Below are 25,936 nucleotides of genomic sequence, written 5' to 3' on the forward strand. Positions count from 1 at the left end.
TTGATACGTTGTTATGGTCCGGGTGACATGGGCTACATTTTATAAGAAAAAAATCGATCTTATTCGATGGAATTATACGTTACTAGATAATGCCTGCGACTTATTTCGCGTGGATACAGTTTTTTAAATCCCGTGGGAACTGTTTAATTTTCGTGCATAAAAAGTAGCCTATGTCCTTTCCTGGGACGTAAGCTAACTTTGTATCAAATTTCATCGAAATCTTGAACTCGAATTAGCCAGCTGAAGTGGCAGTGGGCAGACCACATCTGCCACAGAAGTCAGAATCGATGGCCGCCGGGGCAGACGTGTTTTGGAGTGGAGACCGCGTATCAGCAAACGCACTGTGGGACGACCTCAAACCCGCTGGGCTGACGACCTTAAGAAGGTAGCGGGAAGGTGTATGTGGCGTAGAGGCGAATTATCCCTAAGGCAAACTAGGCACGTGCCTAGGGGCGCGAGGTTACGAAGGGGCGCGGGTGATCATGTAGAGTTCCATTACCTGGCCTACCTAATTATTCCTACTAAGTAAAAACCGACCAAGCGTACTACAGTCGTATTTTTTCGACATTTTGCACGATAATTCAAAAACTATTATGCATAAAAATAAATAAAAATCTGTTTTAGAATGTACAGGTGAAGACCTTTCATATGATACCCCACTTGATATACTTAGTCACTCTCTTTGAAAGTTGAAAATACTAATTTTTAGTTCATGACCACAATTTAAATTTTTTTGTGTGATCTAACCAGATTTTTCCTCAAATGTCAGCTATAAGACCCACCTTCCTGCCAAATTTCATGATTCTAGGTCAACGGGAAGTACCCTGTAGGTTTCTTGACAGACAGACGGACACACAGACAGACAGACAGACAACAAAGTGATCCTATAAGGGTTCCGTTTTTCCTTTTGAGGTACGGAACCCTAATATTATCTTGGAGTGACCGAAACTGCCTCTTCTTCAATATAGCAAAGTATCATGACGTGATGTTCTTCACTCGTTCACATAAATAAATCTAATCATAAACTACCAGCTATGCAATGAGACGATTCCTAATTCTAGAACTAACTTCGAAAGAACAAGGATGGAGGAATCTCCATCCTTGTTCTTTCGAAGTTAGTTAGTAAAAATTTTAATATGGCTGTTAGAAGGGCGCCTATGAGGTGCTTGCCTAGGGCGCTCGTGACATTTAATCCGCCTATGAAGGCGGAGGATCGTGTATGGTGGTGCGCTCTTGGGAAAGCCTATGTCCAGCAGTGGACGCAAACAGGTTTTTTTTTTTTAATAAAAGAATATTAGCCATGTTAAATGTCTAATATTCCCCTTTCCTCTCCAACTAAGCGTCAGGCTTGTGCTAGGAGTAGGTACGACAATAGTGCAACGGGCGGGGTTTGAACCGTCGACCTTTCGGTTTCATTCCACTCCTATACCGGTTGAGCTATTGAGGCTCTGAGGTTGATTGATTGAGCCGGCGATGATCATGATGACAGTCAGGATTGGGGTAGTAGGTAAATCTGATAATGGTATGTTATTATAACTCGCTTTCTGTATGGGTGAAGGTGTCAAACGATGTTCTCACGTTATTACGTCGTTAATGACTTTTTAGGGTTCCGTACCTCAAAAGGAAAAAAGGAACCCTTATAGGATCACTTTGTTGTCTGACTATCAGTCCGTCGTGTCGGTCAAGAAAACCTATACTTCCCGTTGATCTAGAATCATGAAATTTGGTGGGTAGGTAGGTCTTACAGCACAAGTAAAGGAATAAATCCGAAAAACGTGAATTCGTGGGTACATCCTAGAAAAAAAATCCTTTCCAGTTATTATTATTAACTATAAGCCTTTATTTTTCGTATCAATTAACTAGCTTATGCTCGCGACTTCGTCCGCGTGGACTACACAAATTTCAACCCCCTATTTCACCCCCTTGGGGGTTGAATTTTCAAAAATCCTTTCTTAGCAGTCGCCTACGTCATAATAGTTATATGCATGCCAAATTTCAGCCCGATACGTCCAGCTGTCCGTTGATATAGATCAGTCAGTCAGTCAGTCAGTCACCTTTTCCTTTTTTATATATTTAGATATTATTTACTCTAAATCTAATTAGTAATATATGTGTGTGTGTGGGTGTGCGTGTGTGCCTGTGTGTGTGTGTGTGAGGAAAGTAGGTAGACCAAAATCACGATGCCGATGGTCTGACGATATTGCACAGAGGAAATGATTGGCTTAAAAAGGCCAAAGATAGAGAGAAATAGCACCAACTGAGGGAAACTTTGCCGTTATTGTTTCTTTATATACCCGGGTATATAAACGGGATGTATACATAAGCTCAAGCCCAACAAGTTAACACAGGTTTGTGTATAATTTATATACTTCTGAACCAGACATGAGATATGAATCGCCTACGTGTGAAATACGTGAAAGTGCGCTACACAGTGGAACAAATGTATGGGATGGGTTCGAAGGTATATCTTTTTATTTCATTGTTTTATAGAATCATCATCATCATGATCAACCCATTACCGGCTCACTGCAGAGCACGGGTCTCCCTCTCAGAGATTCCTTTATTTTATTTTTATTTTATTCATTAAATTAACTTACGGCTACTTATACTAATACATTTAAAAAATTATGTTAATATGAAGCGCCCCATCTAGTGGGACTTTTTTTATATCGCTGATAGAAAAATTCACGTCGATGCATTGGTCTTTTGCGACGTGATTGAAACACTAACAAACACTCTTGCGCATTTATATCATAGTAGTTAAAAAATCCGCAAATCAGTACCTACCCTTAATATAAACGCGAAAGTGTGTTAGTTTGTTGGATAGATTGTCCTTCAATCACGTCGCAACGGAGCAACGGACTGACGTGATTTTTTGCATGGGTATAATTTAAGACCTGGATAGTGACATAGGCTACTTTTTGTCCCGGAAAATGAAAGAGTTCTCACGGAATTTTTAAAAACCTAGGTAAATCCACGCGGACGAAGTCGCGGCCATGATATTTATTTCATCATATTTCATATTTAATTAGTCATAACTACCGGATATACCTTCATTAGCCACATTAAAGACATAGACACAATATTGTCGTTTGTCACCCGCAAGTTATCTCAAGACGCATCGTTCTCATGGAGCCCCGTGTGTAGCGGGTGTCATTGTGCGGCGGTTCACATAACCTTGCCGGTTTAACCTTTTTGTGGATGGGCAGTTGAGTTGCATAGATTCACTTCCGAGGATTAAAATAACTACCACCAGCACCACCATCTACACGCACGAAACGTTTTGCGTCATCATTCCTCATACGTATGGCTGAGGTTTGGAATACTCTTCCGCGATATGTGTTTCCTACCAATTACAACCCGGGTATCTTTAAAACAAGAGTGAATAGGCATCTTCTAGGTAAACGCGTCCCATCTTAGGCCACATCATCACTTCCCATCAGGTGTGATTGTGGTCAAGCGTACACCTATAATGAATAAAAAAAAAAAAACCAGCTAACTCAGTGTCTAACACAGAATGATAGCCACCGAGGTTGGTTGGTGCTACATTGCTGCTTCACTGGGTGGTAGTAAATTTTTTTTTGTAGAAAACCTTCAACGGATTAAAAAATGAGCTCGGTGGCTATCGTTCAGTGTTAGACACTGAGTTAGCGAATCACTTAGCAGGTCTGATTGCAGCCAAGCGCTAGTCTATAAATTATAAAAAATAAACAATTTTTATGGTTCCATACCTCAAAAGTAAACTTTTACAAGTAGGTAGGTAGGTACTTCTAAATCGTCAAATACCTTTCCAACTGAGAAGAACCAGTAAGAAACTCGGAGGTTGCCCTTTTCCAAGATTTGATATAGGTACAATATTATGCTGACGTGATTTTTTGCATGGGTGTAGATAAAGACCTGGAGAGTGACATAGGCTACCCCGGAAAATCAAAGAGTTCCCACGGGATTTCTAAAAACCTAATTCCACGCGAAGTCGCTAGCATCAGCTAGTCTCGCTATATATATTCGGGAACCCCCTGATATTTATATTTCAGGGCCCTTGATTGTCGGTTAATTTAATATTAAATTTTCTTTAATGTTTGACAGTTTATTTAATTATAATTCTGCCTATATAATAAACACTTTCAGCAAAAAAGACAAAGGTTAGCGGTGGTCTGAATTGATAGTTAACCTTAGATCCGGCCTAGGTTTCATTTAACCTATTGTGCATAAAAATGACTCATTCATGCTTTATTAAAATAACCATCAATGCTTCAAGGAAAATGCCGTTAAATATATTTTTTACAAGCTTGGTCGTGATTTTGTCTTCATTTGGTCCTATCTTGGTTTTGACTTTTTTTTTTAATCAATCTAAAGAAGTATACTTTATTTATAAACTTAAATCTAAAAAAAAAAGTTTTGACTTGGTCTTTGTGGATAAGGCACCTGCCGTCAAAGGCAGTAGGTACTTGTTACTTTTGTATATAATTTTGTAAGTAATAGAAAACTCAGATGAAAAATACATTTCAATCAATTGCGCTTGTTATGTAATGTTTGTTAATTTAAGTCTGTAACCAGATAGGTGATTTTTTTTGATAAAAGGTTTTGATTAAACTAAAGGTTTTTTGATAATTCCTTTTTCCTTTTGAGGTACGGAACCCTAATTTATTAATAACCAACAAATTAAAACACTTTCGCGTTTATATTATGGGTAATGAATGTGCTATCTAATAAAAATATAACTAACTGGTTTTTTTTTGTTTACAGGAAAAGATGTTGAAAGTACGAGCGAAGATCCGTAAAAGGCCGCGGTGATGTGACAATGTGACAGTTTAGTGGAAAAAACTAAAATTGAACTAAAACTAACTAATATTCAACTAATAATACTCCTAAAATCCTCCTAGACTAGTTATAAAGTGCCAACTATAGTGAAACGTAGACCCACAAACTTATTTGTCTGACGAATAAAAAAAACCAGGCTAAACTCCTCTTTTTTGGAAGTCGGTTAAAAATAGTGAACCACAGAACTCGAAAAATAAAGATCGTGCAAAAATAAAATACAAAAAAGTGATAAAAAATAGTAAATTATAGCGCTTGGAATAAATAGATCTGACATAATAACCACAGAACTCAAAAAATCGTGTAAAAATAAAATACAAAAAAGTGATAACAATTCCATAGAACTTGAAATAGTTAGATCTGACATAATTTAAAGTTTACAAAAAAAACAATTGAAATAGTGGACCAACGAACTGTATGCAACGATAAAAGTGCTAGAAGTGCCAATTAAAAATATAGTTTTTTACTGTGATGCAAACGGATTGAACAATGGATTTACATGCGCCACCTCTAGTTGTACACGGATACGAACCCCATGCGCCGTTGTTGGAAGTGGAAGGTCTAGATCCTCATAGTCCTCAGCAAAAGGTCCTCATTCATGCACCGATTCAGAGCCAAGAGCTCATGAGCAATGACCATCGGAATGGAGGTAAGGTTAGGGTTTAATGATATTTTATTTTTATGTTCTGTACCTATATCCATACTATGCATACTCCATACTTAATTACTTAATTTAACTTAATATATTGAATTTTGCTTAATTTACTTAATATTTACATAATAATATTATAAAGGTGAAAGTGTGTCTGTCTGTCTGTCTGATAGCTTTTCACGGCCCACCAGGACTAACTTTTTGAGCCGGAAAATTAATCTATGGTCTATCTGTGTTACCGATTCATACGAAATTTTGTAGAGAGGTAGCTTGCATCCCAGAAATTGACAAAAGCAACTTTTTATCCCGGTAAAACAAAGAGTTCCGAGTAGTAATATAGTCAATGTGAAAATGTGTCTGTCTGTCTGCTAACTTTCACGGCCCAACAGTTTAATCGATTTTGATGAAATCTTGTACAGAGTTAGCTTACATCCCGGGGAAGGACATAGGACTACTTTTAGATCGAGACCGACAAAACTTCATATAGTTATAAGTGACCGAGACAACGCTCTGCAAAGCCGAAATGTCATTCTAAAGGCCGATGTACTGTCGGCCGCGTACTGTAACACCTTTTATAAACAGCAAAAAGAAATTTTGAGTAGGTACTACTCGTGAAAGTTTTTTTCGAAGTTAGGAAGATGAAATTTGGTTTGGAATCCTCAATAATTAACTTAATTAAGAAATTACGGTAGTTTTATAGATAGGTATTAAGATAAGAAAAATTTACAACTAAACAAGTTTTTATAGAATCAGTTTTTATTTCATTCCTTTTAAAATTTTTGGTAACATTAAAAAATTAATTATAATAATATATTATATTATCTTATAAAAAATGCTATAAAATGTATTAATGAGCTTTTTCTTAAACGTATTAATAAAGCAAATATTGTATAAAAGTATAAGTATGTATCTTTAGAAAAAAATTGGAAAATATAATATAATATTTCCTCATTTTTGAATAAATTAACTGCTTGGAAGAATCCTGCCTAGTATTTTTTTACTTTACTTTTTAATTTAGTCTTTTCTTTTCGAGTTAGTCAATTAATTATATTCTAGGTACTTAAAAATTGTTTAACATACCTACTTTAAACTGGGTTTTTTAATGAAATAAAAAATGTAATTTTTTAGTACTTTCTGAAAAGTGGGTAGGTATATACCTATTATGTCAAGCGAACAAAAATAGCCTTAAATAAAGTAACTAATAAACAAAACTTTAGGTACTAAAATTATCCACTACAATAATTTACATTTAAAATATTTACAACAAACATGGACCTCACAATTTTTTAGACAGCAATTTAGTTTTAAGAATAGTTTTGTCGAGAGCAGATGTGTCTAATCTGACATAGAGTATGAATTTGCAGATGAGCAGTACCACGGGCACAACAGCAACCAGGGAAGCGATGGTGAGTAAATGCATATTTATTTTATCTTTATTTTTAGTTTTTAGTGACTGGCGTATCTATACTAATTACAAAGTCTATATAAAGAAATATCACGCAGGTTATAAAATTCTTCACATACACACATGACAGTTTTATTATTATTTATAGTAGATATTCAAAAGTCTATGGTTAATAAGAAATAGCAAAAAGAATTATATGCCATTAGTTATATATAAAATGACTGCCATGTTTATGCTTTTTCTAGCTCTATGGTGAAAAAGCAATACTAATTACTACACCAACAGTTTGTACGCTTTGAATTTGGTATTTATAAAACTTTTGTTACGACTGCCGTGTCTGTGCTATCCCTAGCTCTGTGGTCGAAAAGCAATATCATGCAGATTTGTATGGCTGGAATGTTACGCAACGCAAAAGTATCGCTGCATTTAATTAGCGAAATAAATTAATATACTTTCACTAGTGTTATGTCTTCACTACCTATTACCCACTGGATCTACTGTTTGTTACAATAAAATAATAACATCGCATAATTGGGTATTTGCCTATTTTTGAATTTGATAAATATTATAACTTTATTATAAACTAGGATAAAAATAATGACGTACGCTGAAAAAAATATTAAAATCCAACAAAGACTTACAAAGTTACAAGCATTTTAATTTTGGAGTGGGAGGGTCCTTCTATCCCTTTCTCGCAAAACGAAAATTTGTATACAACCGCACGAAGCTACTATGGCATTAGTAGGTGTGACGTCAAACTGCTGTATCGCTATCTCTGTCTAATCAGAAATATTTAAATGCTCACAACTTTTTTGTTATTTGATCGATTTAATTAGTTTTTTCAGTTTACGTCATTATTTTTATTCTAGTTTATTATAATAAATTAATAAAAAAATTCGAGTCAAATACCCAATTCGACACCTGCAAGGAAAAGTATCATTATCATCGCACTGCAACTTCGGCTTGCTAATAGTTTGGGCTATGTCAGTGACCTTGGTTCTCCTGCGGATCTCCTCATTTCGGATGTTATCCCTCAGGGAAACTCCTAACATAGCCCTCTCCATAGCTCGCTGGGCGACCTTGAATTTGTGAACAAGGCCGTTTATCAGTGTCCACGTTTCAGCACCATAGGTGAGGACGGGAAGAACACACTGGTTAAAGACTTTCGTCTTCAGGCACTGAAGAATTGGGTATTTGACTCCAATTTTTTTATTACTTTTTTATAAACTAGAATAAAAATAATGACGTAAACTGAAAACACTAATTAAATCGATCAAATAACAAAAAAGCTATTAGCATTTAAATATTTCTGATTAGACAGAGATAGCGATACAGCAGTTTGACGTCACACCTACTAATGCCATAGTACTCTTCGTGCGGTTTCATACAAATTTTCGTTTTGCGAGAAAGGGATAGGAAGACCCTTCCCTCCCACTCCAAAATTAAAATGCCTGTAACTTTGTAAATCTTTGTTGGATTTTAATATTTTTTTCAGCGAACGTCATTATTTTTATCCTAGTTTATAATCAAGTAATAATATTTATCAAATTCAAAAGTAGGAAAATACCCAATTGACGATGAGAAGACTGTACCTATAGTATGCATGTATTTTCTAGATTTCTTCTACTTACATCGATCCTACTTTCACACAGTGGTCGTAGCGCACGCTGGGTGTCTGTTGATCGTTATTTAACTTGAGATGAATCATTGCTACCGTACCACTCGGCACGTATTATTTATAGATATATAAATATATTATGTTGGGGTGTGGTGTGTGTGACAGCGTGTTTACAAATTGTAATATGTGTGGGTTATCGACCTCTCTTAGACTTGCCATACACGGACAGCTTGAAGCAGTCAGGATGGACTTCTTCAAGCGACTGCATATTGAACTACAGACTTCTACGTACGTATATACACAAACAGCTCAAGCAGTTGCAACTGCTTCGGGCGGTTAGCAGCACGGTGCTCGATGGCAGCTTCAAGCTGTTGACTCTGACTGCAAGAGCGCTCCTTGTATGTTGATCACTGGCTAACCGCTCGAGCAGTCCGTGTATGGCCGGCCTTAGTCAATAGGTACTGCAATTTGCAAACATTTGCAAATACACAATCTCTAAACTAAAATGACACGTCTAAATTTATTGCTATCCCTGTCATAAAATGTTACCATGTACACCAGCATAAAAAAACGGCATTTATAAAAATAGACATTTAATTTAATAAAAAACCGTCCTAGTGCGAGTCAGACTCGCGCAATGAGGGTTCCGTACTACAATCGTATTTTATCGACATTTTGCACGATAAATCAAAAACTATTATGCCTAAAAATAAATAAAAATCTGTTTTAGAATGTACAGGTAGGTAAAGCCCTTTCATAATTATGATACCCCACTTGGTATAGCGATCTTACTTTGAAAGTCGAAAATAGCAATATTTGTTCATGGACACATTTTAATTTTTTTCTTGTGATGTAACCACAAATTCACGGTTTTCAGATTTTTCCAATAATGTCTGATATAAGATTCTTATTCAGGAATTTTTAAATTTTTCTCTCCGTAAGAACAATCCTCGCACTTCAAGGAATATTATGAAAAAAGAATTAGCGAAATCGGTTCAGCTGTTCTCGAGATTTGCGACACATTCAGCGATTCATTTTTATATATAGAGATAGTTCCCGCTAGCACTACGGCCACATAACAACAAAACAAAAGTGCAGCCGGCGGCGGGCAGGTAATTTCACAGCGATTTAGTCAAGTGTACGCCGCACAAAAACCGCCCATTCACTACAAGACGCGGCGGCTGTCGGCCACGGGACGCGGCTTGAATGGGCTAGTGAGGCCACTTCATAAAACACGCATGGCGTTTTGGAAAAACTTGTTAGTTTTTTTTTGGGTTCCGTATATCCAGAGAAAAACTGACCAAAAGCGAGTCAAACTCGCGCACCGAAACTTCCGTATTACAGTCGTATTTTTTCGACATTTTGCACGATAAATCAAAAACTATTATGCACAAAAATAAATAAAAATCTGTTTTAGATTAGAATGTACAAGTAAAGCCCTTTCATATGATACCACCCTTGGTATAGCTAGTTATCTAATTTATAAATGGAAGATAGGTAGGTACTAATATTGTTCATGAACACATTTTTTTTCTGTGATGTAACCACAAATTCACGGAATTCGGATTTATTCCTTTACTTGTGCTATAAGACCTAATTATCTACCTACCAAATTCTATGATTCTAGGTTTTATTGTTCCTAAAATTTTGTAATTGTCACTGGTATTTCGCTTTTAAATACGAGTAGATACTAGCTTATGCCCGCGACTTTGTCCGCGTGAACTACACAAATTTCAAACCCCTATCTTACCCCAATAGGGGTAGAATTGTCAAAAATCCGTTCATAGCGGATGTCTACGTCATAATAGCTATCTGCATGCCAAGTTTCGGCCCAATCCGTCCAGTTTGAACTGTGCGTTGATAAATCAGTCAGTCAGTCAGTCCTTCTAAGACGTAGTCCGCATCAGCTAAGAAACGGTTTTGAGAAAATCCATTCCTTCTCATTCTGAAAAGAGACCTGTGCTCAGTAGTGGACCGACGATGCGTTGATCATGAGAATGATGAGTCAGTTTCCTCTGACGTCACAAGATGGCCGCCACCTCGGGAACCCTTCACAGCGGTCGGTCACGTCGGGGTTTTTTCATAAATTTCGCTTTCGATGCGCGTGAGCATCAGAACCAAGAGAAACGAAAGGCGACTTACTATTAGTCACCCTATTATCAACCCTATATCTTCACTTCAAGAGTCCATAATAGTATAATTGAATTTCCAAAAAAAAAAGAAACCTCTGCTCGGTTTTTAAGTTTAACACGTGATTTCTAAATATAGGGTCAATAGGAAAAGAATGTCTTGATATCAGTAGGTAATAAAATTTTAACTTATTTCGTCCGTGTGGACTATATATTTCAAACCCCCATTTAACACACTTAGGGGTGGAATTTCGAAAAACCCTTTCTTATTGGATACCTAAACTTTAAAAAGAACGCACCCTCCAAATTTCATGTTTCTAGGACTCCAACGGTTTCTGTGCGTTGATCAGTACAGTATATATGCAGTTGATAAGTCAGTCAGTCAGGACTTCTATTTACGCAACGTTCGTTGACCTCTAGCGTCAGTCAGATGTTTTACTCGTATTTGCAATATATTGTAAACTTTTACAAAATTATAGGAATTTTTTTCGGCGGTTTTTTTGTGGTATCATATTATCAGTAATACAGTGTTTTGGTTACACCCTGTACAATCCATATCCATACTAATATTATAAATGCGAAAGTGTGTCTATCTGTCTGTCTGCTGTCCGTCCGTCCGTCTGTCTGTCTGTCTGCTAGCCTTTCACAGCCCATCACAGCATCCCGAGGAAGGACATAGGCTACTTTTATCTATATTTAAGTTCAGTATCAGCTAATAAGACATAATATTGTTTTCTTCAAATAAAATAAATTGTGGAAGGGTACGTAATAAAATAAGGGTAATTGTACTAAAATAATCTCCACTAGTTGAAAGCTACAATGTAATCGATATCGCCACCGCAGCCACTTCCCTGGGAACCAGTTCGATTCCACGCTACACACGCCGAGTTTTGTTTTTACTTTTATTTTTAAGATGAAAACTATAAGGAACAAATTATTGTTAAGGATTTGGTAACTACTTTTACTCTATAGTCGCTAATTCCTCTACACAATCTCTAAACTAAACTAAAATGGCACGTCTAAACCTATTGAGCTATCCTTTTCATAATGTTGCTTGCGGAAAAAGGTAGCACTAGATTTCATCATCATCATCATCAACCAATATACGTTCACTGATGGACATAGGTCTCTTGTATAGGGACTTCCACACGCCAAAAGTCTTGCGCCGCCTGGATCCAGCGGCTCCCTGCGACTCGTCTGATGTCATCCGTCCACCTAGTGGGGGGTCTTCCAACGCTGGGTCTTCCGGTGCAAGGTCGCCATTCCAGCACCTTGAGACCCCAACGTCTATCTATTGTACGAACTATGTGCCCTGCCCATTGCCACTTCAGCCTGAAACCCGTTGAGCTATGTCGGTTACTCTAGGTCTCCTACGGATCTCCTCTTTTCTGATTTGATCACGTAGAGAAACTCCAAGCATAGCTCTCTCTAGCACTAGCACTAGATTTAGGTAGACCTGTTTATTTAGTTAAGTTTAGAGATTGTGTACATGAGAAGGCCCCCTTATGATGCATATACATTTTAAGATCACACTCGCCATATTATTTACTCTATGTGTCAACCGTCATGTAGGTACCTACCTAGCAACGGTTTACCCTTAGATTATTAGACTAGCTTATGCTCGCGACTTCGTCCGCGTGGACCACACAAATTTCAAACCCCTATTTCACCCCCTTAGGGGTTGATGTTTCAAAAATCGTTTCTTAGCGGATACCTACGTCATAATAGCTAATAATAATCTGCATGCCAAATTTCAGCCCGATCCGTCCAGTAGTTTGAGCTGTGCGTTGATAGATCAGTCAGTCAGTCAGTCATAGACTAGACTAGACTAGATTGGGTATTATTTAATAATTACAAAATAGTATGTACAATAGCGTTTTAGAAATTATAAAAGTCCTATTACAATCTGCCATGCAACGGCGCTGAATTTTTAACCGACTTCCAAAAAGGAGGTATGGTTTTCAATTCGGCCCGTTATTTTTAAATGTAGGTAGGTACCTATGAACACCGATTTTTTCGAGGTTTCTGGACCGATATTTGCAAATGTATTTTTTTAATCGACAGGGGATGTTTCCGTGGTGGTCTCATAAAAATTTCTGGATCCAACTCGTCAATCCTGATGCTGCACGATTACTGCCCGCCTAAGTAATCAAGATTCAGGTAGTGTTCATAGTGAATTAACGTTGTAGGTACCAAACATTCACCTTCTTTCTTCTTGGCTGTCACAACAACACGTAAGAATAATCCTATATAGAGAGCAAAAAAAACTAGCCAAGTGCGACTCAGGCTCTCGCAACGAGGGTTCCGTACTACAGTCGTATTTTTGGACATTTTGCACGACAATTCAAAAACTATGATGCATAAAAATACTTAAATAAAAATCTGTTTTAGAATGCACAGGAAGACCTTTCATATGATACCCCACTTGATCTAGTTATCTTACTTCGAAAATTGAAAATACTAATTATTAGTTCATGACCACAATTTAATTTTTTTTGTGTGATGTAACCACAAATTCACGGTTTTCAGATTTTTCCCCAAATATCTGCTATAAGACCTACCTACCTGCCAAATTTCATGATTCTAGGTCAATGGGAAGAAGTAGGCTTCTTGACAGACCGACAGACAGACAGACAACAAAGTGATCCTATAAGAGTTCCGTTTTTCCTTTTGAGGTACGGAACCCTAAAAAGAAAGAAATGTAAAGCTTCTCACATCGAAACCCGCTGTCAGCCGCCCAGTCATCGTGTTTGTTACGCACCGGGCACCGAACCAGTGACCTTAGCTAATGAAACACGTTCATTTATCCTTTACGCTTGTTTTTATGCAGATGACTGACTTTTATAATATTGATAATCTGTATAAAATAAAATTCAAAATCCTGATTGACTGACTGACTGACTTATATATCAACCCTTACTGGTCCTAGAGACTTGAAATTTGGAGGGTGTGTTCTTTGTAAAGAGTTGGTAGATATACTGTCACTACTCACTAGGAACGGAATTCCACCCCTAAGTGGGTTAAATGGGGGTTTGAAATTTCTGTGGTCCACGCGGATAAAGTCGCGAGCATAAGCTAGTCTAAATATATAGAAGGAAAAGGTGACTGACTGACTGACTGATCTATCAACGCACAGCTCAAACTACTGGACGGATCGCGCTGAAATTCGGCATGCAGATAGCTATTTTGACGTAGGCATCCGCTTAGAAAGGATTTTTCAAAATTTAACCCCTAAAGGGGTAAAATAGGGGTTCGAAATTTGCGTAGTCCACGCGGACGAAGTCGCGAGCATAAGCTAGTAATTCATAAACAATCAACCTATTATTTTATCATTACCTGATTCATCGAATATATCGAAAACAACAATAACGTCAAAATCACTTCCTGCCAGAGCTATTAAAAAAATAACCGTTGTTCGAGAGAGACAAACATCTGTTCTCGGTTCCGCTTCATTAGAACCGCCTTAGTTTAAATTTTGACAGCTTATTCACCAATTAGGTACGATTAACTATCCACGCATTCGAAATTTAAACTTATTTTAAAATGGCTGATTAGGCACCATCATGGAATTAGGAACTTCCATGAAAAATTTGTACTTGCAGTACCTACGCGGCAGAAAGTAATGTACATCGACATTTAGAAGGAGATAGCAGATTTGTAGAGCGTTGTCCTGGTCATTGAGACCGACAAAACGTCATATAAGTAGGTATGAGCGACAGAGACAACAAAAGAGTCATTCTAAAAATCACAAATCTGTCTCGTTTTAACTCAACCTTAAGTCTGAGCAAAGTCAAAGTGCGCTCTATAGATCGCAGCCTGTACTCAGAGTCGCTTAATCGTTACTTAAGTTTAGTTAAAACGAGACAGAGCTATATCTATCACATAAATCTGTCTCGTTTTAACTCAATCTTAAGTAACGATTAGCGACTCTGACTACGGCAGTTAGTGTTCATCAAAGGTATCGAATATGTCAATGTCTAATAGCATATTATATTGTCGTAAGTATATTGTCTGTTTGTTTACAGATTGACTGCCTACTGACACTGTAGACTTGCGAAAACTTTTAGTTTACGATTTTCCGGACAATCCATCAATCAATCAATCAACCGGACAGTATCTCTAAGCTTCCGCTGTCTATCCGTTCGTCCGTCTGTCCATCCGTCTGTGTCAGCCGGCTGTATCTCATGAACCGTACATAGGTAGAGAGTGGTCACAGATTGTTTATTTCTATTGCCGCTAATTATACCTAACAACCGGAATACCTAAGAACCGGTGGACGTCTATTGGTTGCGAGTCCGACTCGCACATCGCACTAGAACTCAAATTAGATGCTTTCACCATCATCAACTCGCCAGCCCAATACAGTGTCAGGGCTCTTTTGGCGCGTGGCGAAAATCGGAACTAACGGATTGGTAGACTTCACACACCTTTGAGAACAATATGGAGAACTCTCAGGCATGCAGGTTTCCTAACGATGTTTTCCTTCACCGTTAAAGCAAGTGATATTTAATTAGAATTAAAACGGACATAACTCCGAAAAGTTAGAGGTGCGTGCCCGGGATCGAACCCCCGACCTTCGATTAGAAGGCGGACGTCCTAACTACTAGACTATCAGAGCTTGTAATATTAATGAGATTTTATTTGCTGGCAGCCTTTGTTCTACAACTACGCTCCCCTGTCAATGTCATTGAAGTGCCAAAAGAGCCTTGTCGTACTGTGGCCCTACCGCGGTTGTTTGACAGCTACAATGTCACGATCGCAATCATCTCTGATTGGTTAATGCTCGCTCAGTATTGGCCACAATGCATTGTTGCAACAAGAATCGCACAAATTCAGCCAATCAGAACAATTGAGATTGTAATAATGATTGATGCAGGTTTTAGACAATCGCCCTGCTGTAAACCTTAGAACGTATACACCTAATCAAGAAAAGACAAAATCGTTAAGCCCATAGTTTCCGGAGTCGCACTCAATCCCTAAATAATTAGTCCATCAGCGCATTAGCCGTGCTTTGATATCAATTAATAACATATCGATTACTCAATTTGCTCAACTAATAACATCTATCCACTACATGGACAGATAGATTAATCAGCTATCTATATAAACATACCTGATGCCCGTGACTTCGTTTCTCTCTCTCCGGTCGTTCCTTCATTGCTGAAGATCGTGGTCCTGGCAACCTGCCCTCGAATGGATTATCTGTTTCCATCGGCTTCTGTTGGTGGCCATTTTCGCAATGTGATAAAATCCACACCTGCTGGACTCCTTTAGCTGGTTTGACTTCGTTTAGGTTTTTAAAAATCCCGTGGGAACTCTTTGGTTTGCCGGCGAAGATTTGCATCTTCCAGGCAGGCGTGGTCCAGCTTAGGTTGAGTTAATTCCTCACTACGAGTAGGTATCTTTGAACGGCATTCCGAACCAGTGGTAAATTAAAACTACTTACCTGACTATTCATAAGCTCTTTAAAAAAGTTTACTTGAATAAAACATATTCTATGATCGTATGAATTTTAAAACTATTAATAAACTTAAATCTATAAAAAAAAACAACATTAAATTAAAACTAAAATAAATTAAATTAAATCTAAAACCTCATCGAGACCACCGCAGCGAGGCATTGTACCCAAGATGCTGGCAGCATTACCCTTTTGGATGGCCAAACGAATTCTTTGACCAAGGTAGCTGCCAGCTCTCGGGTCCCCGGTTGACTCGATAACTCTTTTCGCAATTTCTTCAAAAAGAGCTCGAGCCCCCGGGCCCCACGGCCCCAAGGTCTCCACACCTAAAGGCACGAATACGAAGCTCCCATCGAGGTTTTTATACTTGCGCCTCTTGGCCTGTTCGGCGCTGATGGCCACTGCACCCGCCATAGAGGAGGTCGCCTGAATGTGGGATGCAGCTAAAGTGTCTACACAAGTTGCATCCCAAACAAGCGACCTGCCCATCTTCCACGGTACGAGCGTCACATATTCTATTGTATTCTATTCTATCTACCTATTTGGTGTGATTGCTGTCAAGCGCATGCTTATTAGTAAGTATAGTTAAAAAATCGCGCCGATTCTGTTGTCTTTCTCTAAACTAAATATAGAGTATCTGCATCCTTTTCTTTTTAACAATGCTAAAAAGGGACAGAACGTGAACTTTACGTTTAAAGACTCTAAATTTTAGTGCACGCTACAAATTTAATCAGTAGGCTCGCAACTGTGAACTAAAATCACAGGTTTTACCATCTAAAAGTAAAATTTAAAACTGTCAAACTGCGTCTGTCCTTTTCATATTACATTAGTAAGAAGAGTATGCAAATACTCTAAAATTAGGTTGTGCTCAGAATCAGTACCACTGTCGCCGATTCTGTTTGTCTTTCTCTAAACTAAATTTAGAGTGTCTGCATCTTTTTCTTTTAAATATTGCTAAAAAAGGACGGAACATGAATTTTACATTTAAAGCTCTAAATTTTAGTGCACGCTACAAAACAATAGACTCGCGACTGGCAGCTAAAGCCACGACGTTTGACGGCTCTAAATTAAACTTAAAACTGTCAAACTATGTCTGTCCTTTTCATATTATATTAGTAAGAAGAGGATGCAAATGCTCTTTTAGTTGTGCTCAGGAATCAGTAATTATTTAAAAGTAGCAATAATCAATTGAGCCTCAATAGCTCAACTGGTAAAGGAGTGGACTGAAAACCGAAAGGTCAACGGTTCAAACCCCGCCCGTTGTACTATTGTCGTACCTACTCCCAGCACAAGCTTGACGCTTAGTTGGAGAGGAAAGGGGAATATTAGTCATTTAACAGGGCTAATATTCATTAAAAAAAAAAAAAATTAAAAAAAAAAATGCCCATTACTCATCTCTATTACCTAGGTAGTAGATAGTTGCGTCAGTTTGCCTGTACAACCGGTCCGCCGGTTTTCGTACGATCATTGTATGATGTAACCACAATAATTACGTACGACTCTATAATTTTATATGACTCAATCCATCAGTTTTAAAAGTTAAATAGAATTTTAATTTCATTCAATCTAGATTCAAATTAGGATAATTTTTAATGCGGAAAATAAGTTCGTCGTACTTAATACTTGTTGTGATTAAGGTTTTCTAGGTATAGGTACCTAGATAGATTAGGTTTTTATTTAGTTTAGGTTAGGTATGTGAATAGATTCTCACTAGTTAATTTATGAGTCACGAACTTTTTATACATGGCATATATCAAAAGTTTGAAAAGCGCAACCGCCGAGTTTCATGCTGGTTCTTCTCGGTAGGAAAGGCATTCCGAACCAGTGGTAGATGCATCCGACGATTCAAAAGCACTTGTGAAAGTTTACTTGAATGAAAAATATTTTCATTTCATTTTCATTTCAATTTATTTTAAAGATCTAATATACCTATACATAAACCTATACATTACATTTATTATTTTGGTCGAAATAAAGAGAAAAAAAAAAAATTGTTGCGATTGGCTGAATTTGTGCGATTCTTGTTGCAACAGTTCATTGTACAATACATAAAACGGAAAAGCTGACTGACTGACACGCACAGCTCAAACTACGGAACGGATCGGGCTGAAATTTGGCATGCAGATCGCTATTATGGCGTAGACATCCGCTAAGAAAGGATTTTTGAAAAGTCAACCTTTAAGGGGGTAAAATATAGGTGTGAAATTTGTGAAATCCACGCGGACAAAGTTGTGGCCATAAGCTAGTAATATTACAAATTCATGTTTTTGCGATTTTTCCCTTTACCTACTCAGCTACTTAGGTACACACCTACCTCTCATATACCTACCCTACCTAATTCTAGGTCAACGGGAAATAAGTTATTAATCTATACCTACTTAAGTATAGGTTTTGACTTTTGATACCCTTGACCGGTCTTGACAGACACGACAGACAGACAGACAACGCGGTGATCCTATAGGTTCGTTTTTTCTCGGGAGATACGGAACCCTAAAAGACTGGCCAAGTGCGAGTCGGACTCGCACACGATGAGTCCCGTACCAGATTATGTACTTTAAAAAAAAAAACTATTTAGCGGCCATTTTTAATTTATTATTATTTTTCGTTATAATAAAAAAATCAAACAATGGCGCCAATAGTGTAGTAGTAGTAGACACACTCTGTGAAAATTTCAACTCTAGGTACCTATTACAGTTCACGAGATATAGATATACCTACGGTTGACAGACAGACAGACGGACGGAGGCACACTCTGTGAAAATTTCAACTCTACCTATTACGGTTCACGAGATATACGGTTGACAGACAGAGAGACGGACGGAGGGACAGACGAGCGGATAGCGGAGGCTTAGTAATAGGGTCCCATTGGCACCCTTGAGAATTCAGTTACGGAACCCTGAACACTATAGGTAGACAGGCTAAACCAAAAAATCTCAGAAAAAATAATATTACTCTGCAAGCTCATCTCAAAAATGACAAATTATAATACTTACCCACTCTGTAATCAACTCTCTATTTTTTTTAAACTGGTTTTACGGCTCTGAGTTCTAGCCCTTTTGAGTTTTGAGCCTGATCTACGGTTCACGAGATATGCCCGCTGACAGACATACGGACGGAGGGACAGACAGGTGGATGGCGTAGGCTTAGTAATAGGGTCCCGTGGTACCCTTCAAAGTTATGTTAGACAGGGCTAAACCAAAAATCTGTTTTTTTTATTCATTACTAGATGATGCTCGCAACTTCGTCCGCGCGGATTTAGATTTTCAAAAATCCCGTGGGAACTCTTTGTTTTCCCTGGATCAAAAGCCTATGTCCTTCCCCAGGATGCAAGCTATCTCTGTACCAAATTTCATCAAAATCGGTTGAACGGATGGGCCGTGAAAGGCTAGCATGTAGCATGACAGACACACTTTCGCATTTATAATATTAGTATGGATAGGCGCACGCTTGACCACGATTACACCTGATGGGAACTGATGATGTGGCCTATGATGGGACGCGTTTGCCTAGAAGGTGCCTATTCACTCTTGTTTTAAAGATACCCGGATTATAATTGACAGGAAACACTGATCTAGGAAGAGTATTCCAGACCCTAGCCATGGCCATAAGCTGCAAGCTCATCTCAAAAATGACAAATTATAATATTATTTTATCTATGTAGGGGTGTGTCGCCGCGTCCCGCGCGCCACGTGCGCTAGAGGGTGTTTTGGTGCCGTCGCGCGCGGTCGACCGAGACGCGACTGCGAATTTCGAATTTCGAACGAAATGTTTGCGGATCGAATGTGATTGTTTTTTTTTTTCGTTTCGCTGTTGTTATCTGTGACTTGTGAGGTGTTCGTAAATAATGATGTTCGATTTTTCAATCGTATGTATGTGTGTGTGTGTGTGTGGTAATGTTTAAATTGCGGATGTTTTTTTATTTATCTCGCAACGGCAAGGCAAGAATCCAATCCAATCGCTAAATTAAAGTATTTTAATCAAATATGATAACATATTCGTGATCTTAAATAAAATAAAAACTTAAAATGATGTCTTCATAATAAATACCTAATCTAAAAAAAATAAGAGTTACTTAATTTTCAAATAGGATCGGATCTTTCTAAAATAGGAAAACCCTCTACAGAGCTTGAGTCTGTACCTAGGTATTTTACAGTTTAAATTTAAAACTAGATAATGTTCTTTGAAATACAACGAAATTATAAAATATCACTACTAGGTAAAACTCGCCTTTTGAATACAAAACTCCGCCATCCTGATAATATCAAAACATTTTATGTCAACCTTTTTTTAAAATTAAAAGAAATCAGTAAGATTAATTAAAAGCTTTTTTTAGGGTTCCGTACCTCAAAAGGAAAAACGGAACCCTTATAGGATCACTTTGTTGTCTGTCTGTCTGTTTGTCAAGAAACCTACAGGGTACTTCCCGTTGACCTAGAATCATGAAATTTGGCAGGTAGGTAGGTCTTATAGCTGACATTTGGGGAAAAATCTGAAAACCGTGAATTTAGGGTTAGATCACGCAAAAAAAATTAAATTGTGGTCATGAACTAATAATTAGTATTTTCAGCTTTCGAAGTGAGTGACTATATTATCAAGTGGGGTATCATTTGAAAGGTCTTTACCTGTACATTCTAAAACAGATTTTTATTTATTTTTATGCATCATAGTTTTTGAATTATCGTGCAAAATGTCGAAAAAATACGACTGTAATACGGAATCCTCATTGCGCGAGCCTGACTCGCACTTGGCCGGTTTTTTTTAATAATTGTACCTACCTACTTAATTCAATAAAAACTTAGGTATAAGTAGTTTAAATTATCGTGCACCCGTAGATACCTTCGTAGTTAAGTATAGTCCGCGACAGTTCGAGATGGCTATCGGGGAATTAGGTGGGGGGACGCCCCACACACCCGTACGTTACCCGCACTGGATAAGCGCGGGGGCTGTGCGGGTGTGGGGTTTTGCCCTTCACTTTTAATAATAAATAAATAATAAATAAAAATCTTTTTTATTCGTATAAACTTTTACAAGTAAGTACTTACGAATGGTCGGATGCATCTACCACTGGTTCGGAATGCCTTTCCTACCGAGAAGAACCAGCAAGAAACTCGGCGGATGCTCTTTTCAAATATTTGATATACAAGACAATATTTGATGGTACAAGATTATGCCATGTATAAAATAGTATTTGCAGTCTTGTGCGTTGCTGGAACGAGCTGCAGGTCAAATCCACGCTCTTTTATCATTTAGATAATCTTCAATTGTGTAATATGCTTTTTTCAGGAGCATATTTTTAATAGATTTTTTAAACTTGTGCAAAGGTAAGTCCAAAATAGTTTGCGGGATTTTATTATAAAAGGTAATTATACCCATACCCACAAATGACTTTTGGACTTTCCTGAAGCGGAAGGTAGGAGCTGCAAGTTTGTCTCTGTTTCTAGTTAGCCTATTGTGTAGATCACCAATTTTCTTGTAACTAAGAATATATAATAGGTACCTACCTATAGATAGGCACCTGAAAGTCAATCGCGCATCATCACTTTCCACCAAGTATTATTGCAGCCAAGTGCTAGTAGGTATATAGATACACATTAAAAGCACTAACAAACAAAATAATTTCGATACGTAATTAGAACCCAGTGAACCTTGGTAAAAATTCACACAATCTAATTTTCAACCACTAAGCGACCACGGCTCTTAGGTACCTACTAACATGGCGAGTAGGTAAGTTAATACGGCATGTAATTCTAATACAAGCCTGTATATTATGTGCCTATGTACGTAGGCACTGTATCGTGTTACGAGAAACTGACTGTGAGAAGTATATCGTACCTAAAGATATTGAATGTCGTTTTACTTATATGAGCTGGCCATGTCTAGTTTTTGTTTTTAAAATGTAGTTTCCTTGAATCAAAGATACAGAGTTTAAATTAGCCTCAAAATTTTAGTGCTAATCTAGTGTAGGTACCTACATTTTTTTATTCAGATACAAGTTAGCCCTTGACTGCATTCTCACCTGATGGTAAGTGATGATGCAGTCTAAGACTCTAAGATGATAGCGGGCTAACCTGGAAAGGGTATGGCAGTTTTCATTAAACCCACACCCCTTTGGTTTCTACACGACATCGTACCGGAACGCTAAATCGCTTGGCGGCACGGCTTTCCCGGTAGGTTGGTAACTAGCCACGGCCAAAGCCTCCCACCACCTCCCAAGCAAATTTTAGAGCTAATCTACTCTAGGTACAGTAGGTAGGTAGCACCTAGACACCTACAATAGAATCAGCCACATTGTACCAGTAGGTGCCAGTGCAGTGGTCCTAATCTGATTCTGAGCACAACTTAATTTTAGAGTATTCGCATCCTCTTCTTACTAATGTAATATGAAAAGAACAGACGCAGTTTGACAGTTTTAAATTTAATTTTTAGATGGCAAAACCCGTGATTTTAGCGCACAGTCGCGAGCCTACTGGTTAAATTTGTAGCGTGCACTAATATTTAGAGTCTTTAAATGTAAAGTTCATGTTGTGTCCCTTTTTAGTATTGTTAAAAAGAATAGGATGCAGATACTCTAAATTTATTTAGGTAGAGAAAGACAAAGGAATCGGTGCCAATGTGGCTAATTCTATTGTAGGTACCTTAGGTACTACCTACCTACTATACCTACAGTAGATTAGCACTAAAATTTGGAGCCTAATTTAAAATTCAAGATGCAGATAGGTACCTACCTACCTATCTCTAAATAACAGACTACAAATTTAGTTTAGAGAAAGACCTATCTCTAAACTCTAAAATATAATAGACTCCAAATTTAGTTTAGTGAAAGACAATGTACATGTTGGTGTTGATTTGGATGTCTTTCTCTATTTCTCTAAACTAAATTAAGAGTTTATTATTTAGAGTTTAGAGATAGGTACCTACCTGCATGTTGAATTCTAAATTAAATTCTCTAAATTTTAACGCTAATCTACAAAAAACATATGCTCAAGACTGGCACATCAAGCACATAATAAATAATAATAGTGCTAAGTCCTAAACTCAGGAGGTTTGACATTTTTGAATTAATTCAAAAATGCCAAACCTCCTGAGGATATGTAGGTATAAACTTAATTTAAATTAAGTTTATACCTACATATCCTAGGCGAAAACGTTAAAATAAATTGTTTGTTCTTTATTCAAAGACCTGGAGATGCAAAAATTTACGTCGATCTGTTGCTTAGTTGTGACGTCATTGAAGGACAACCTAACAAACAAACACACTTTCGCATTTATGACATTAGTAGGATAGGATAAAAATATAAGTGTAACAAAAAATCTATTAGGCACTATCAAGTAAATACCTAGAACAGTTTAAAGTCACTAACAAACTATGAACCTGAACTTTGCTAAGCAAAATTGATCTATATTTCACTATACACAATAAGATCCATAGTTAATTGTAAGAGAAGACTCAAATAATATTTCCTAATTAAGAGTCAGTCGCACGGTGCTGGACATCTTAAATATCAGAAAACCGATCTATCGGTCACAAGTCATCGGTCCGGGCCTTACCAACCGTGAAACATTCATACAAACCTCAAAATACAGCAGATCTGTGTGACAATCGGTTGATTAGCACGTATTTTAGTGCCCAAAATTAAAAATATATATATTAAAAAAAGTTTAAAAAATTGTTTTGTGATCTGTGAAAAAAAATCTTAAGTGGTTCTTTACTCTGCTGAGATTGTGCTTATATCGAGAGTGTAAAAGTTCTAAAATAAGTTTGAAAAAGGTTTTTCAATGTGTTCAGATTGTGGATAAAATATCTAATAACGCGTCCAAACTAAGAAAGGGAACTCGTTTCCACCATTTTGTAATTGTGATGTCTTAGCAACACACCTATATTTTCAATAGATTTCAGATTTTGTAGGATAGAAACAGATAAAAAATAGAAAATTCATATTTTGATGTACTTATATTAAAAATATTCCCAGCTATTGAATCAAAACATAGGTATTTCTGGCAAGGTTGTCACAATATTATGGAGGAAACGTCCTTTTCTTAGCTTGGACGCATTAAGTATATTCCCTTTGAACTCTACATTTCTTTTAATCCATCTTTTGCTATGCAAAGTGTTTCATGTTTCTCCTTCTTAAGGTAAAAAAGCTCCTAACTTCCAAAAGTGCAACCTAATTTTTTTTAATTCAAAAAGTAGGTAGGTACGACTCTAAGTACTTTTAGTCAAATTTTGCTATTCCAAACTTTTTCATTTTTATCTTAAAAAAAGGTAAAAACAAATAACTCCTAAAAGTGCAACTAAGCAGGTAATTTCCAAAAAAAACGGGGTTGATTTTCTTATTTTTACTCCATTTTTTGCTATTCTAAAGTGGTACAAGATTTTTCTTATTCAGAAATCAGAATAAAAAATAGATAAGTAGGTAAACTCTTGAAAAAGTCGACTAATGACTTCCTCATTAATCCGTGATTAAGTTCTGATTAAGGTACCTATTCTCATGAGAAAGGGCTATATCCACCTGCCTCTATCCAACCGGAAAACTCCAAATACCGGAAAATCGTTAAATCGTAAAATAACCGGCGAAATTTAACCACACCAATCGTTTTTTTGGATGACCAAATGAACGCCTTCTGTTTTTACTTTCACGGGTTGGTACCTTACTTTTTGTATCAATTTTAAGTATTAACTGAGTTAATCAGAAAATTATTTGACCAACAGTTTGTTAACTGACAAGCATTATAAAAGTTGTATTTAAGAGTTGTCGCACTAAATAAATACTTTTTTAATAAATTAGCTGCGTAAGTAGGACTTACCTAGGTGCCTAATTATCTATGCGGGATAGGTAGGATATCTACCTACCTGAAAGTTTTACTAATTAAGGTACAAAATAAATAATATAAGATCTAATAGGATTTGTAGCTTTTTGTAAATCAGAGAAAAAAGGATTACGAAAAAAGCTCACATTTTCAAAACTATTTTTACTAACTATTTTTTTAAAATCCGAATGTGTTTTTTGAATGATCACTAATTTGAACTCTTTTTTGCACCTGTAGGAAAAACTAAAATAAATCAATCATTGTACCTAGTCATGAAAAATGGGATCAATTCGTAGATTTTAACATTTCGAATGCACACAAAAAACAATGACAAAATAGCTTGATATTTTACCAAATTTAAATTTAGAACAATCGTTATGGAGAATGAGCGCGAAAATTCGAACATTGGAATGGGCGACGAGATTTTTCACATGTAAAGATTGGACGTAATATTGTGATTTATGAATATTTCAAGTGTAAAAAGTGATGTTACTAAAGTGTTCTAAGTCTAAATTAAATCGAATTTAAAACATTCGTTATGGAGACTTGACCGCGTCAATTAAAAATGTTTGACGAGTTTTTTTAACATGGTTTGAACTTTTGAATAAGTAATACCTAATAGGTACCTAATAGGTGTTTAAAGTGTAATGAGTGTAAACTAAACCATATTCAAATTTAGAACTTTGGTTATGGAAACTCAAGCTCGGAAATTAAAACATTGAAAATGGCGGACGAGGTTTTTAAAGTGTAAACTTTAGACTTATGAAAAATGATTTTTAAGTGTTTAATTAGTGTAAAATAGTGGTGTAAGTGATTCCAAGCTGGAGGGCCAAAGTAAGGCCACTTTTGCGGCCCTTTTTGGGCTAAGGGCCGGCGGCGGCGTGGACCTCTCCGCCGCTTACAGATACAATCAAAATATGATGGAATATTATACATGTGAGTTAACTGAATTACCTTTCTATTGACTTATTTCAGCAGATAAGTAGGTAGGTATGTATAATGCGTCTAAACTAATAAAGAACAAATCGTTTTCGCCATGTTGTGACAT

The 25,936-nt window shown here is 37.0% G+C and overlaps 1 protein-coding gene across 4 annotated transcripts in view; it reads left to right on the forward strand.

Annotated features, from left to right (window-relative positions):
- The window catches only part of sv (paired box protein shaven), a 125,527-nt gene that overhangs the window by 43,176 nt on the left and 56,415 nt on the right, over positions 1-25,936 (forward strand). For 2 of the 4 annotated variants that reach the window (XM_034980889.2, XM_069506718.1), the window contains exons 2-3: positions 4,747-5,467; positions 6,820-6,876. In XM_034980889.2, coding sequence (XP_034836780.1) covers positions 5,308-5,467; positions 6,820-6,876 — 217 coding nt within the window. In that variant the 5' untranslated portion in view covers positions 4,747-5,307. Of the gene's footprint in view, positions 1-4,746; positions 5,468-6,819; positions 6,877-25,747; positions 25,825-25,936 lie in introns of those variants that run through there. The other 2 variants (XM_069506719.1, XM_069506720.1) reach the window with 2 other exon arrangements.

Source organism: Maniola hyperantus, chromosome 23, assembly GCF_902806685.2.
Source record: "Maniola hyperantus chromosome 23, iAphHyp1.2, whole genome shotgun sequence".
NCBI lineage: Eukaryota > Metazoa > Arthropoda > Insecta > Lepidoptera > Nymphalidae > Maniola > Maniola hyperantus.